Here is a 12,151-nt window from a genome sequence, read left to right on the forward strand (position 1 = left end):
TGAGATAGTGCATGTAACACTCTTAACTCACAGCACCCGGGATACAGTAAGTGCTTAATAAATAACAGCTATTATTGTTATCTTTACAAGGGAGGGACTTGCCCATAGTTACATGGGGGAGCATGGCAAAGCTGGAGAGAGAGCAGCCAGATACTATTGGCTTGAAGGTTACATGAGGACAGCGTCTGTGTCATTTAGGGCCATGACACCATCCTATTGAGCACCTTGACTGCGGCTCAATCATTTTTTGAATGAATGAATGAATGAATGAATGAACGAATGAATGAATCGGCCACACCCTCCCTCCTAATCCTACAGCTCCGATTCCCTGCCTGACCCACAGATGGATTCAGACCAAATCCACAACCTTTCCCGTCTTCCTCCACCCAACCCTGGAAGGAAGGACACCATCCCTGGCCCCACTATAGCCTTCAACCTGGGCCTTGGCTGGAGAGGCCCCTAGTGGGACGGTGGGGTTGAGGCCAGGGCAGGGGGCAAGGAAGATGGCTGGGGGTCCGGGTTACCCCCACCGGTGTCCCCTCTTGGGGCCAGCTGAGGGGAGGGAGGCTCCCGGCCCAGTGTCCTTAATAGGCTTTGGTCTCCATGGGAACCCGAGGGCAGGGGGGATCGGGCGGGGGGAGGGGAGGCGGCCGAGGCCTGCTGACCAGTGGGAGCCGAGCCGCCAAGTTCGGCGGCCGCTAAGCCTGAGTGGCAGCCATGGCGGCTGACCATTGTTCCCCCCTCGGCGGCGGCCCCTCGATCCGGGCGGGGGGCCCCCCGCCGCGGGGCCCTTGGCATTCCCGGCTGTCCCCCTCGCTCCCTGGCAGCCTATTCTCCGGCTCCCCCTGGCCTCCCCGGGCCGGTTTCACATGCCAACGCCGATTTAGGCCCGAACAAAAGACGCGGCCGCTGACGGCTTCTCCTGGGGCCCGGTTGCCATGGCAACGCCGGCCCCGGGGGCAGGCGGCCTCCAATCACAGCTGCTGGATCAGATTAGTGCGAGCTCTAATGCTCGGCGCTCAGACACAAAGACACCCCGCCGCAGCCGAGCCGGGCCTGCTGCTTCCCAGGAGCGCCCTACCCTCTGGGGCCCAGGCCCGCCCGACCTGCCCTCCATCCTGGACCCAGGTGCCCACCGAGGCACGAAAGCCAAGGCCTCTGGTCCCCCACACCACCAGCCTCAGCTGGCCAGGGGACACCTCCCTGCCACACACACACAATCCCAGGCCCATTTCCCAGGCCACGTCCCCCTTCGCTTGCCTGGGGGTGACTCGAAGTGTCTTGATGGGAAAGTAGAGACCCAGCCTCTCGCCTGTCTCACCTAAAAGAGGAAAGACCAGGGACCCCGGCCCCAAGCACAACAACCCTCTTTCCCTCCTAGACTTCAAACCTAGGCCCCTCTCTGCCATCTCCCCATGGGACCCCAAAGTTCACATTGTCCACGTTTCAGAGGACACCTTATTGTCAGATGTCGCCATAACATCTACCTCTTCAGAGGCCCAGAAATTAAAGCTCCATGCCCCTCAGAGCTCACAGTCAATCCTCCGGGCCTGATCAGGAATTGGGGGGGTGCTCTCATCAGTTTCCCCCAATACCCAGGGGACCAGCAGCCCCCCAGCTCCTGCTCCAAGCTCCCCACCTGTGCAAACAGGGTGCCGAGTGCAATTGGGAGTCATATTTATTGCCTCCTTATCATCCTCGAATGGAAGGAGTGGGGAAAGGTTCAATAGCCCGCGGCCTGGACAGGTGCAAACTCCCGGGGGCCACGGGGTGACTTGATTGAACTGGCTGCGGGGAGCACTGCCTCCCTTGTGAGAATGAAGATAAGAGAAAAATACAGTGGAAGGGCAACAACAGGGCCAGCTACTGTGTGGCTTCTCTGTCCCTAGGGATGTCCTGAGTCTGAGGATCACAGATGAGCCAGGAGGCTGCAAGGTGGATTGGCCTGGTCTCCCCCAACAGCAGGATCCAGCCCGGCTCTCATCTTTTGCAGGAATTGAATGACCTGGCTGAATTCGGCTTGCTAGTGCCCCATTCTACAGCATGTTCACAGCCCCAGCAGCGAGCGCCCCCAGTTTAAACCCACCTTCCCAAACTGCTCAAAATATTGCTTCACGTCCTCCACCGTGGTGTTCACCGACAGCCCCCCCACAAAGATCTTCTTCGTTCGAGTCACCATCTGTTAGGGGAGGGAATGAGAAAGTGGGCATCTGAGTCCTGTGGCCTACCACCACCAGCAGGGGCTGGAGCCCCCCTGCCAGGATGCCAGCTGACAAGCTCTCTGTGGCCCCAGCCTCTTGAAAGGCCCCCCAAGCTCCCTCTTGGACCCCCGCCTCTAGGCCTGTTATGGGCAGCTGTGCACCCACACCCTGGCTGGCTCGAGTGTGCCTCCTTCCTGCCTCCCTCCGTAGGGACTATGTCCAGAAAATGCCTTCCCTAAGGACTAACACAGGGAAGGGGGCGGGCTGGTGACTCAGACCCACAGCCTAACTCTAAGACCCCACCGGCCCTCCTGGGAGACCCCCAAGGTCCATCACAGTCTCCCTGAACTCAATGCCGACATTTTCCTCATCAGCCTCCTCCCAACACAACCTCTGGCAGCCCCGTGGCCCCAGCCCTGTTTTAGGAAGAACACATGGTCCTAATTACCCCAGGAGCGCATGGCTAATCCGAGGCAATTCCCAGCCCCATCCTAACACTAAAGCACCTTCTGTCACCAAACTGCTTAATGGAATTAACCCAATTCCGACCATGTGCTCCCTGGTGCGGCTTCCTTCGAATACCTGCTCCATAATTGCTTTCAGGCCCTCTACTGGACCCTTCCAGAGATGCCCCTTTCCTGTCTCCCAAAACTCTTCCTCTCCTTCAGCCCTGGCAGGAGCTGGGGGCCTTGATGGAATTCACTGGCCCGGAACCTTAAAGAGCTCTAGTTCCACCTGGCAAAGGAGGAAAGCGAGCTCTCCTGGAGAGGGACCTCGTCCTAGGACCCATGAGAACTCAGGGGTCCTGACCCCGTGTTCTGCAATCAGTCTTTCCTCCTGTCCTCTATGTTCAATTGCTTCCCAAGGAAGACCTGGCTAGTTGCCCTGAGGCCTGGAATAGACTGTTAGGCCCCTGCCCTGCACCAGAAGTTTTTTGAGTGTTGTACCGCTCAATTGCTCAGAAATCCATTTTCTGCACACCTTGCCCCTCTCACCCGGAGAACTCGCCAGAGCAGCAGGGTAAGAGAGCATTGAGAAAGCAGCCATAGACATCTAAACTGAAAGACAACAGGTGACAGAGTCCGTAGTCCCCTCTGCCTCTGCAAAGGGTGACTGGGGGGATCCAAGGGTAGCTTCCTAGCCTGACTGTAGGGCAGCCTTAGGGTCTAAGTCTGTCCTGTATTTCACTTCCAGAGGCCTAGGCATTAAGGCTGTGGTCTATGATGTTAGAATTAGACTCAGGCTCTAAACTCTACTGGCTTCAAATACAGGACGATGAATCCTCCGAGTAGCTCCCCTTTCTCCCAACACACGCAAGCCCCTCTCCAGTCCACCCCAGAGCTCACATGGAAAGACGAGTAGTGTCTTCAGGCCACAGAGCAAGGATGTGAAGAATTCCCTTTTCCCAGCCCAGCCCATTCCACAAACACTCCAAGCAGAGGTTCCAGAAGCATCTTCCAGAGCAGGAAATACTGGGAAAATCACTGCTCAGCATTGCCCGCAGTAAGAGAGCTCCTCCCAGACATAGACACACCTACCTTGGGCTGTGCTCGCCGAGGAAAGGCCACCTTGGGGTCAATCTACAAGAAAAGGGAGAGGTAGAAGGGGTCTTGGTTATCGCATTTTTAGAAGAGTGACCACACAGCCTTCAGCCCTCAGGACCTCTCTCCTCCCAGGACACAAAGGTGACAGAAATCACAAAAGCCTCTAGGAGGACAGAATAGTGGTTAAGCATTTATTTTTATTTTTTTCAGACAGAATCTCACTCTCTCACCCAGGCTGGAGTGCAGTGGCACGATCTTAGCTCACTGCAACTTCTGCCTCCTGGGTTCAAGTGATTCTCCTGCCTCAGCCTCCCTAGTAGCTGGGATTACAGGTGCGCAACACCACACCCAGCTAATTTTTGAATTTTTAGTAGAGATGGGGTTTCACCATGTTGGCCAGGCTGGTTTCAAACTCCTGACCTCAGGTGAGCCACCTGCCTCAGCCTTCCAAAGCGCTGGGATTACAGGCATGAGCCACCATGCCCAGCCAGTTAAGCATTTAGACCCTAACGTCCCACTGCTAGCTTCAAATCCCATTTGCACTGCTGCCCAGCTGTGAGACTATGGACAGGTTATTTCCCCTCTTTGAACGTCAGGGTCAAGTTCACCTGCAAAATGGGCAAATAATAACACCCACCTCAAAGGGTCATCAGCAGATTATTGGAGATAATGCATACAAAGCACTTGGCATGGTGTCTAGCTCACAGCAAAAACAAAAACAAAAAAATGTAAGCCGTCTTATTCCTTCAAGTATCAGGTAAATCGAGGGCCTTCCTTGCGTAACTGACTTCACACAGATGACCTATCTAGGTAAGGTATGCAATTCAGGCTTTGGAAACCCTGCAAATGGGAATACTCTGTCTGCAAAAGGCCACAGGATGACAGTTCATAACCATCAGGAGTAGGCTCAGTTCTGTTTTCCCGGCACTATCAACATCAAACAGCTCTCCTTGAGGCTGTGAGCAAACAGCTCCCTGATAATGCAGCTGGGGCTTGGGGCAAGGCAGAGTGCAGTCTTCGGTGACGTGAAAGGGCATGGGACTTGAACTTAGAAACTCTGGGCCTCTTGCCAAGCCTGTGAGACCATGGACAAGTTCTTGGTAATGCACTCGAACTCTCTGAGCCTCAGTTCCTTCATCTGCAAAGTGGGGACAATCACACCCGCTTTTCCCAGGGGCAGCTGCAGGGAATCAGATGAGATAACGCGGGTGAAAGCGGCCCTTTGTGAACTGCCCTTCATTGCACAAACAAAGGTGCTATTACCAGCAGGCCACCTTTGCCCTTGGCTGTGAACAACTAGAGGGAAAAATCAAGATGCATCTGGGTGTACTCCTGGGTACTATAGCTGTATGACAAACAGCAAAAGACAGGGCATGAGACGCTGTGATCCACGCAGGGCCTACGGGGCCAGGTCAGGCCAGAGCTTTTTGCCACCCACATGGGTGGACGTCATTCATAAGTTCACCAGCCAATCGCAGGGAAGATCTCTCTTTTCCCAAAGTTCCTTGTGTTCAAAACTCAGCCTCGTTCTAGGCAGCTGGCTCTGGCTTCTCTCTGAATGGCACAGACCAGGAACTAGCCTCCTACAGGCTCCCCCACTGGAATCTGTCCACAGAGATGGAACCTCCAAAATCCACACTAGGGCAATGGCTCCTCTCCTGCCAAGTCCCACTGGGCTCCGGGGAAAAATCACAACTGTCCATTTCTCCCACCTGAAGTTTCAATTCCACACCTCCACGGACATGTCCATCCTTCTATTTCTCCCAGAAGCAGCCGCCCCAGCCACCAGCGCAACACACACAGTCCCCCTACACAGACCCCGATGGGGAGATGGTACCCAAGCCATGTTCCCACAGACCCATGCACACCCCATCCCTGACACACCCCACCTCCACTGTGACTCACAGCTGGCAACATAAATAAAACCCAACAAGTAAATAAAAGGTGAAAGTCAGAACTCAAAATAGACTCCCCACAGTAAACCTCCCTCCCACCCCCTTTCCCAGGCTGGAGGACGCCAAACACAGACAAAGCCCTGGCTCTTTTCGGCCCCATCTCCTAAGGATAGTCATCTCACCCTCCTTCCTCCCTCATTCTCTTCCCCTTTATCAATCTTCCACTCCTCCATCCCCCAGCCCCTAAATCTCAGCTTCCTCAGCACTGCAGAAGCCATCAGTGCATTCTGAGGACAGGGGATGGTAGCAGAACAGGCAGCTTGATGGCAGATAATCACCAAAAACAATAGGCCACTGTCTCTCCATTTCCAGGCTTGGGTCACTCAGGCTGCGCCAAGAAGATCCTTTCAGAGCCGGCAAAGTTGAGGCCTGGCCTCATTTGCTCATTACTGCGAGCGGGAGCGGGAGCCACTGGGCAGAGATAACAGGAGCTGGGGACAGGCGGTAATTTGACAAATTCTTGGGCACAAGCAGCTATTGTTGCAGGTAAACAGGAGCCAGGGACTGACCCAAGCACCCAAGCAGAGAGGCCCAGGACTGGGGGACAGCCAGGGAGCATAGAGAGAAGAGATCCACACTATCCCTGACCCTGGCAGACAGACACCCCCATCAGATGGGGTAACCCCCTCCTCTGACTCTCCACCTTTTCCATCTGCCCTGGAGCCAGCGCCCCCTGCAGGGTCTAAGGCACGAAGGAGCTGTGGGACAACAGCAAAATGTTCCAGGAGTCTGAATGCCAACCAAGCAGCTTCTCCTATGATCTAGTTTTCCAAAGGGTCGTTTCCAGGCAAGCTAGAGCCCTTCTCATAAATCCCCTCCGTGGGCAAAGCAGGTCCCTGTCTTCCACACAAAGCAAGGAGCTCATTGACCAAAAGTCGGGGGAGGAGGGAAGGAGGAAGGGAGGGGGCTTCAAGGGATGCTTTGCCATTGGTCTGGATGAAGAGGGGGTGTCGCTGAGCCAAATACTAGTTAGAGTTCACAGAAGCCACCGGGTGGGTCACTGCTACCCTGACTCACCCAATTTGGGCTGGGGGAGGGACCTAGCCCCACCCCAATCTCTGCTCTGAGGCATCATGATTAGTACTTCTAGGGAGAGGGTGGCGGCTGCCTCTCCCCTCACCAGGACTAGGGGAGGGGGGATGTAGCATCTCATGGCAAGCCGGGGATTTTTCTCCTCCCTCTCCCCCCCAACTCTAGTGACAAAGTTTCAGAGCATGGCAGCCCTCTTACTCAGAAAAACTCCCTCCTTCCTAACGGACCCCGTCCAGCTGTCCCCTGGGGAGAGTCCTGACCCTCTCCTCCGGCAGCCTCCCTCTCCCAAAGGACCCCCGAAACCCCGAGGGCCACTCACTGTTTTGGAGTCGAGCTCGTGCCGCGATTGCGCCAGCACTTTATCCACCCCCGCCTGGTCCATGAAAGTGACGAAGCCGAAACCCCTGCGCGCCGTAGTGAGGGAGAGGCAGATGGTTACAAGGCAGTGAGTGGCGGGTGGAGGGGGGCGAGCCGGGAGCAGGAGGAGGGGGTGAGGGGCTCACCTGGATCTCTTGGTCAGGGGGTCCCGCATCACCAGACACTCCTTCACCTCCCCGAACTGGCCGAAGTATTCGCGCAGCCCTTCTGTAACCACACACCCGCCTTCGGACCAGCCCGGGCCCCGCGCCCTTCCCCCCTCCCCCGTCCTTTGCCCCCGGTGACCCCGGAGCGGCCCGGCCGCCCCCGCGCCAAGCTGCCCGCGCGCTCTCCACTGCCGCCGCCCCCCACCGCCCTAGCCCCGTTCCCGCTGAGCCTCCTGGCGCCCACCGCGGCCCCGGGAAGCCGAGGGCCGAGCTGGGCTGGAGGGGGGACGGCTCCGGCCGGGTTCCCGCCGCTCCGGGAGCAGCCTCACAAAAGTTTGAGCCGCAGGTGCGAGCGGAGTTGGCGCTGCCGCCGGCGGGTCCCGGGGGCCCAGCCCACCCCCCGATACCCCCGGAACCCCTCATCTGCTCCCCTCCACCCGCTGGGCCGGGTGCGCTCGCGGATCGCCCGGCGCTCTCGGGGTCTCCGGGCGGGGCGCGAAAGAGGGCGCGAGGGCGCCCGGGGTCAGCAGGGCGCAGGGCTGGGCTGGGGTGTCCGGGTCCGGGGCGCCGGGGAGTCCGGGGTGCCCTGCCGGACCGGCGGGCGCTCCTGGGCTCGCTCACCCTGCGTAGTCTGCCAACTGAGTCCCCCGATGAACATCTTGCTGCGGGAGGAGGAGAGACACAAAGGGCCCGCGTGAGCGCCGGGCGCCAGGGCGCAGGGGGCGCGGGCCCGGGCCCCGGGGAGGCCCGGCCCGACCCGGATCGGCCATGTTGGCGGGGCCGGGGCGGGCGCGGGCCAGACAGGCCGGGCCGGGCCGTACCAGGGGTCGTGCGGCGAGTCCGGGGAGGCGAGGCCGGGCTGGGGCGCGTCAGTCTCCATCGGGAGCCGCGGGCGGCGCGGGCAGCGGAGCGGCGGCGGCGGCGGCGGCGGCGGCGCTCGGCGCGGGGCAGATGAGGAGCGCGGCGAAGGGGGCCGGACGGACAGGCCATGCTGCCCCCTCCCCCGACCCCGCTCGGGCGGGCGGGCGGGGACGGCCGAGGGGAGGGCCCGCCGGGGGCCGACCTGCCGGCTCCTCCCCCCGCCGCCCTGCGCGCATAAAGCCCCGCGCTCGCCCGCGCGCCCGGGCGCCCGCGGAGGCGGCGGCGCCGGGACCCCCCTCCCGCGGGGCTCCCGGGTCCCCGGGGCCGAGCGAGACCCCGAATCCCGGTGCGGGCCGTGACCAGGGCGCGGCCGCACCCCCCCACCCACCCCGGCGCGGGGGCCCGGCCGCGGGAACGCCCTCCCGGAATGAAGCGCTTCCCGGTGCCTTCAAGGTAGCTCGGTTCCGGATCGAGAACCCTCCCCGGTTTTCCCTCTCAGGTCCCTGCTGTCCAGAACTGAAGAGAACCCTAATCTCCTCGGGTCGGGCGGGAGATAGCCCCAGTGCCCCCCAGTCCCCACACGCTCCATTTCCCCAGTCGGAGCGAGAAGCCACCCTCAGAGCCCCCAGTTTCCTCCCAGCCTAATTCAGAGCCCCCCGCCCCCACCCCAGGGCTCTAATTTAGAGTCCTGTCTCCGCTCCCACGATCCCATATTCAGTTTGGGGACCTTCTCAGTGCCTCGCGTCCCGCGTGGGGAACCTCCATCAGCACCCCAGTAGAAACCGTATCCCCTTCCCCAATCCGTCCTCAGCCCTTGGTGCCCAAAGTGAGAGTCCCCCTTAGCTTCCCCAAATCCCTCCTGTCCCCATTAGTGGACCCTATGGTCTGTTGAGAAAATCCCCCGCCCCAAGCCCGGGTTCCCAGTTTGCCGTCACCCCCACCCCCCGGTGTGAGGAGTCTCCCCTGGTTCTGTCCCTCCCTGGCCGGTTTTTGTGAGCTCCAGACTCCTGTCCTGATTCGGGAAACCCGGTTTCAGACGCTCACCACCCCCACCACACTGAGACTAGAGGAAAAGGCAGTGCCTCTTAGAGCCTCCCGTTTCCAGTTTAGGAGCCCAACGCCTTAGCTGTGCACCGTCCCCTCCGAATGACCCCCTTCTTTTGCAGAGGTCTAAGCCCCACCCATCCGATTGGAAGAGCCTAAACTACCTACCCACTGCATTTGGAATGGCTTCCCTCAGTCCCTCTTATTTTCAGGCTACTCCCCATGAAGGCAAACACCTTCCTTTCTACCCCCATCTTCTGGGTCTCTGGGATCCCCCAGTACTTGCACCCAAGGCTCCTGGGAGTCACCTCACGGTACCCCTAAAATTCCCTCCCTCCAGCCTGGGAACAACCCTGAGAAAGTATTCTGGATTGCCAGGGGAGCTGCGGGACCACTCTTCTTATCCCCACCTCTCCTTATCCCCACCTCTCCATATCCCCACCTCTCCTTATCCCCACCTGTCCTTATCCCCACCTCTCCTTATCCCCACCTCTCCTTATTCCCACCTCTCCATATCCCCACCTGTCCTTATCCCCACCTCTCCATATCCCCACCTCTCCTTATCCCCACCTCTCCATATCCCCACCTCTCCTTATCCCCACCTCTCCTTATCCCCACCTCTCCTTATCCCCACCTCTCCATATCCCCACCTCTCCATATCCCCACCTCTCCATATCCCCACCTCTCCTTATCCCCACCTCTCCATATCCCCACCTCTCCTTATCCCCACCTCTCCATATCCCCACCTCTCCATATCCCCACCTCTCCTTATCCCCACCTCTCCATATCCCCACCTCTCCATATCCCCACCTCTCCATATCCCCACCTCTCCTTATCCCCACCTCTCCTTATCCCCACCTCTCCATATCCCCACCTCTCCATATCCCCACCTCTCCTTATCCCCACCTCTCCTTATCCCCACCTCTCCATATCCCCACCTCTCCATATCCCCACCTCTCCTTATCCCCACCTCTCCTTATCCCCACCTCTCCATATCCCCACCTCTCCTTATCCCCACCTCTCCACATCCCCACCTCTCCACATCCCCACCTCTCCTTATTCCCACCTCTCCACATCCCCACCTCTCCACATCCCCACCTCTCCATATCCCCACCTCTCCTTATCCCCACCTCTCCTTATCCCCACCTCTCCACATCCCCACCTCTCCACATCCCCACCTCTCCACATCCCCACCTCTCCACATCCCCACCTCTCCACATCCCCACCTCTCCACATCCCCACCTCTCCACATCCCCACCTCTCCACATCCCCACCTGTCCATATCCCCACCTCTCCTTATCCCCACCTCTCCATATCCCCACCTCTCCATATCCCCACCTCTCCTTATCCCCACCTCTCCTTATCCCCACCTCTCCTTATCCCCACCTCTCCATATCCCCACCTCTCCATATCCCCACCTCTCCATATCCCCACCTCTCCTTATCCCCACCTCTCCTTATCCCCACCTCTCCTTATCCCCACCTCTCCATATCCCCACCTCTCCATATCCCCACCTCTCCATATCCCCACCTCTCCTTATCCCCACCTCTCCATATCCCCACCTCTCCATATCCCCACCTCTCCATATCCCCACCTCTCCATATCCCCACCTCTCCTTATCCCCACCTCTCCATATCCCCACCTCTCCATATCCCCACCTCTCCATATCCCCACCTCTCCATATCCCCACCTCTCCATATCCCCACCTCTCCATATCCCCACCTCTCCTTATCCCCACCTCTCCTTATCCCCACCTCTCCATATCCCCACCTCTCCTTATCCCCACCTCTCCTTATCCCCACCTCTCCTTATCCCCACCTCTCCACATCCCCACCTCTCCACATCCCCACCTCTCCTTATTCCCACCTCTCCACATCCCCACCTCTCCACATCCCCACCTCTCCACATCCCCACCTCTCCTTATCCCCACCTCTCCTTATCCCCACCTCTCCACATCCCCACCTCTCCACATCCCCACCTCTCCACATCCCCACCTCTCCACATCCCCACCTCTCCACATCCCCACCTCTCCACATCCCCACCTCTCCTTATCCCCACCTCTCCTTATCCCCACCTCTCCATATCCCCACCTCTCCATATCCCCACCTCTCCTTATCCCCACCTCTCCTTATCCCCACCTCTCCTTATCCCCACCTCTCCATATCCCCACCTCTCCATATCCCCACCTCTCCATATCCCCACCTCTCCTCATCCCCACCTCTCCTCATCCCCACCTCTCCACATCCCCACCTCTCCACATCCCCACCTCTCCACATCCCCACCTCTCCACATCCCCACCTCTCCACATCCCCACCTCTCCACATCCCCACCTCTCCACATCCCCACCTCTCCACATCCCCACCTGTCCATATCCCCACCTCTCCTTATCCCCACCTCTCCATATCCCCACCTCTCCATATCCCCACCTTTCCATATTCAAGCCTTAGAACCCCTCACTTCCCTGACTGAAACCAGCCAAGAAAGGGTCAAAGCAGGAAGCTTAGGCAGCCAACACCCCTTCTCCCCATTCCTGCTGGGGGTCTCAGTGCCACAGAAGCCCCTCCCTCCCAACTCACCTTCTACTCCTTCCCCCATCCCTACCTTAATCCATCCTGTGTAATCCAGTGACAACCCTTGTTGACAAACCCTTTTCTGTTCACCTTCACATCCATCCTGAATTCAACACCTTTTGTTCCTGGGCATCATAACTCTGACCCCTGGAAGGGTGCCCATCCCCCTCTTGTTAGCCCTCCTTCCCTCCCCCAACCCCAGCCACCATGCAGAGAAGAAAGTGAGAGACTTACAGTAATGGTTTCCTTGGGGACCTTCTGGGAACGCTCAGCAGGTATATCCTGCCACCCTGTGAGCATAACACTAGAAACAAACTTGCTTTTTCCTGTTTGTGTCCCCTACTCTGCCCCACAGTTTCTCAGCATCCCCTGGACTGGGGACTGGGGGGCAACCCACACAAGGCATTTCTTACCATTTCA

The 12,151-nt window shown here is 58.7% G+C and overlaps 1 protein-coding gene across 4 annotated transcripts in view; it reads right to left on the bottom strand.

Annotated features, from left to right (window-relative positions):
* MSI1 (musashi RNA binding protein 1) overlaps positions 1 to 8,246 on the bottom strand; it is a 28,094-nt gene extending 19,848 nt beyond the window's left edge. For 2 of the 4 annotated variants that reach the window (XM_037996259.2, XM_037996258.2), the window contains exons 1-6: positions 8,078 to 8,245; positions 7,878 to 7,918; positions 7,236 to 7,317; positions 7,052 to 7,136; positions 3,740 to 3,781; positions 2,087 to 2,179 (exon numbers count right to left, since the gene is read on the bottom strand). In XM_037996259.2, coding sequence (XP_037852187.1) covers positions 2,087 to 2,179; positions 3,740 to 3,781; positions 7,052 to 7,136; positions 7,236 to 7,317; positions 7,878 to 7,918; positions 8,078 to 8,136 — 402 coding nt within the window. In that variant the 5' untranslated portion in view covers positions 8,137 to 8,245. Of the gene's footprint in view, positions 1 to 2,086; positions 2,180 to 3,739; positions 3,782 to 7,051; positions 7,137 to 7,235; positions 7,318 to 7,877; positions 7,919 to 8,077 lie in introns of all 4 variants that reach the window. The other 2 variants (XM_037996262.2, XM_008004936.3) reach the window with 2 other exon arrangements.
* Positions 8,247 to 12,151: the final 3,905 nt, after the last annotated feature.

Source organism: Chlorocebus sabaeus, chromosome 11 (genome assembly GCF_047675955.1).
Source record: "Chlorocebus sabaeus isolate Y175 chromosome 11, mChlSab1.0.hap1, whole genome shotgun sequence".
Taxonomy (NCBI): Eukaryota; Metazoa; Chordata; class Mammalia; order Primates; family Cercopithecidae; genus Chlorocebus; species Chlorocebus sabaeus.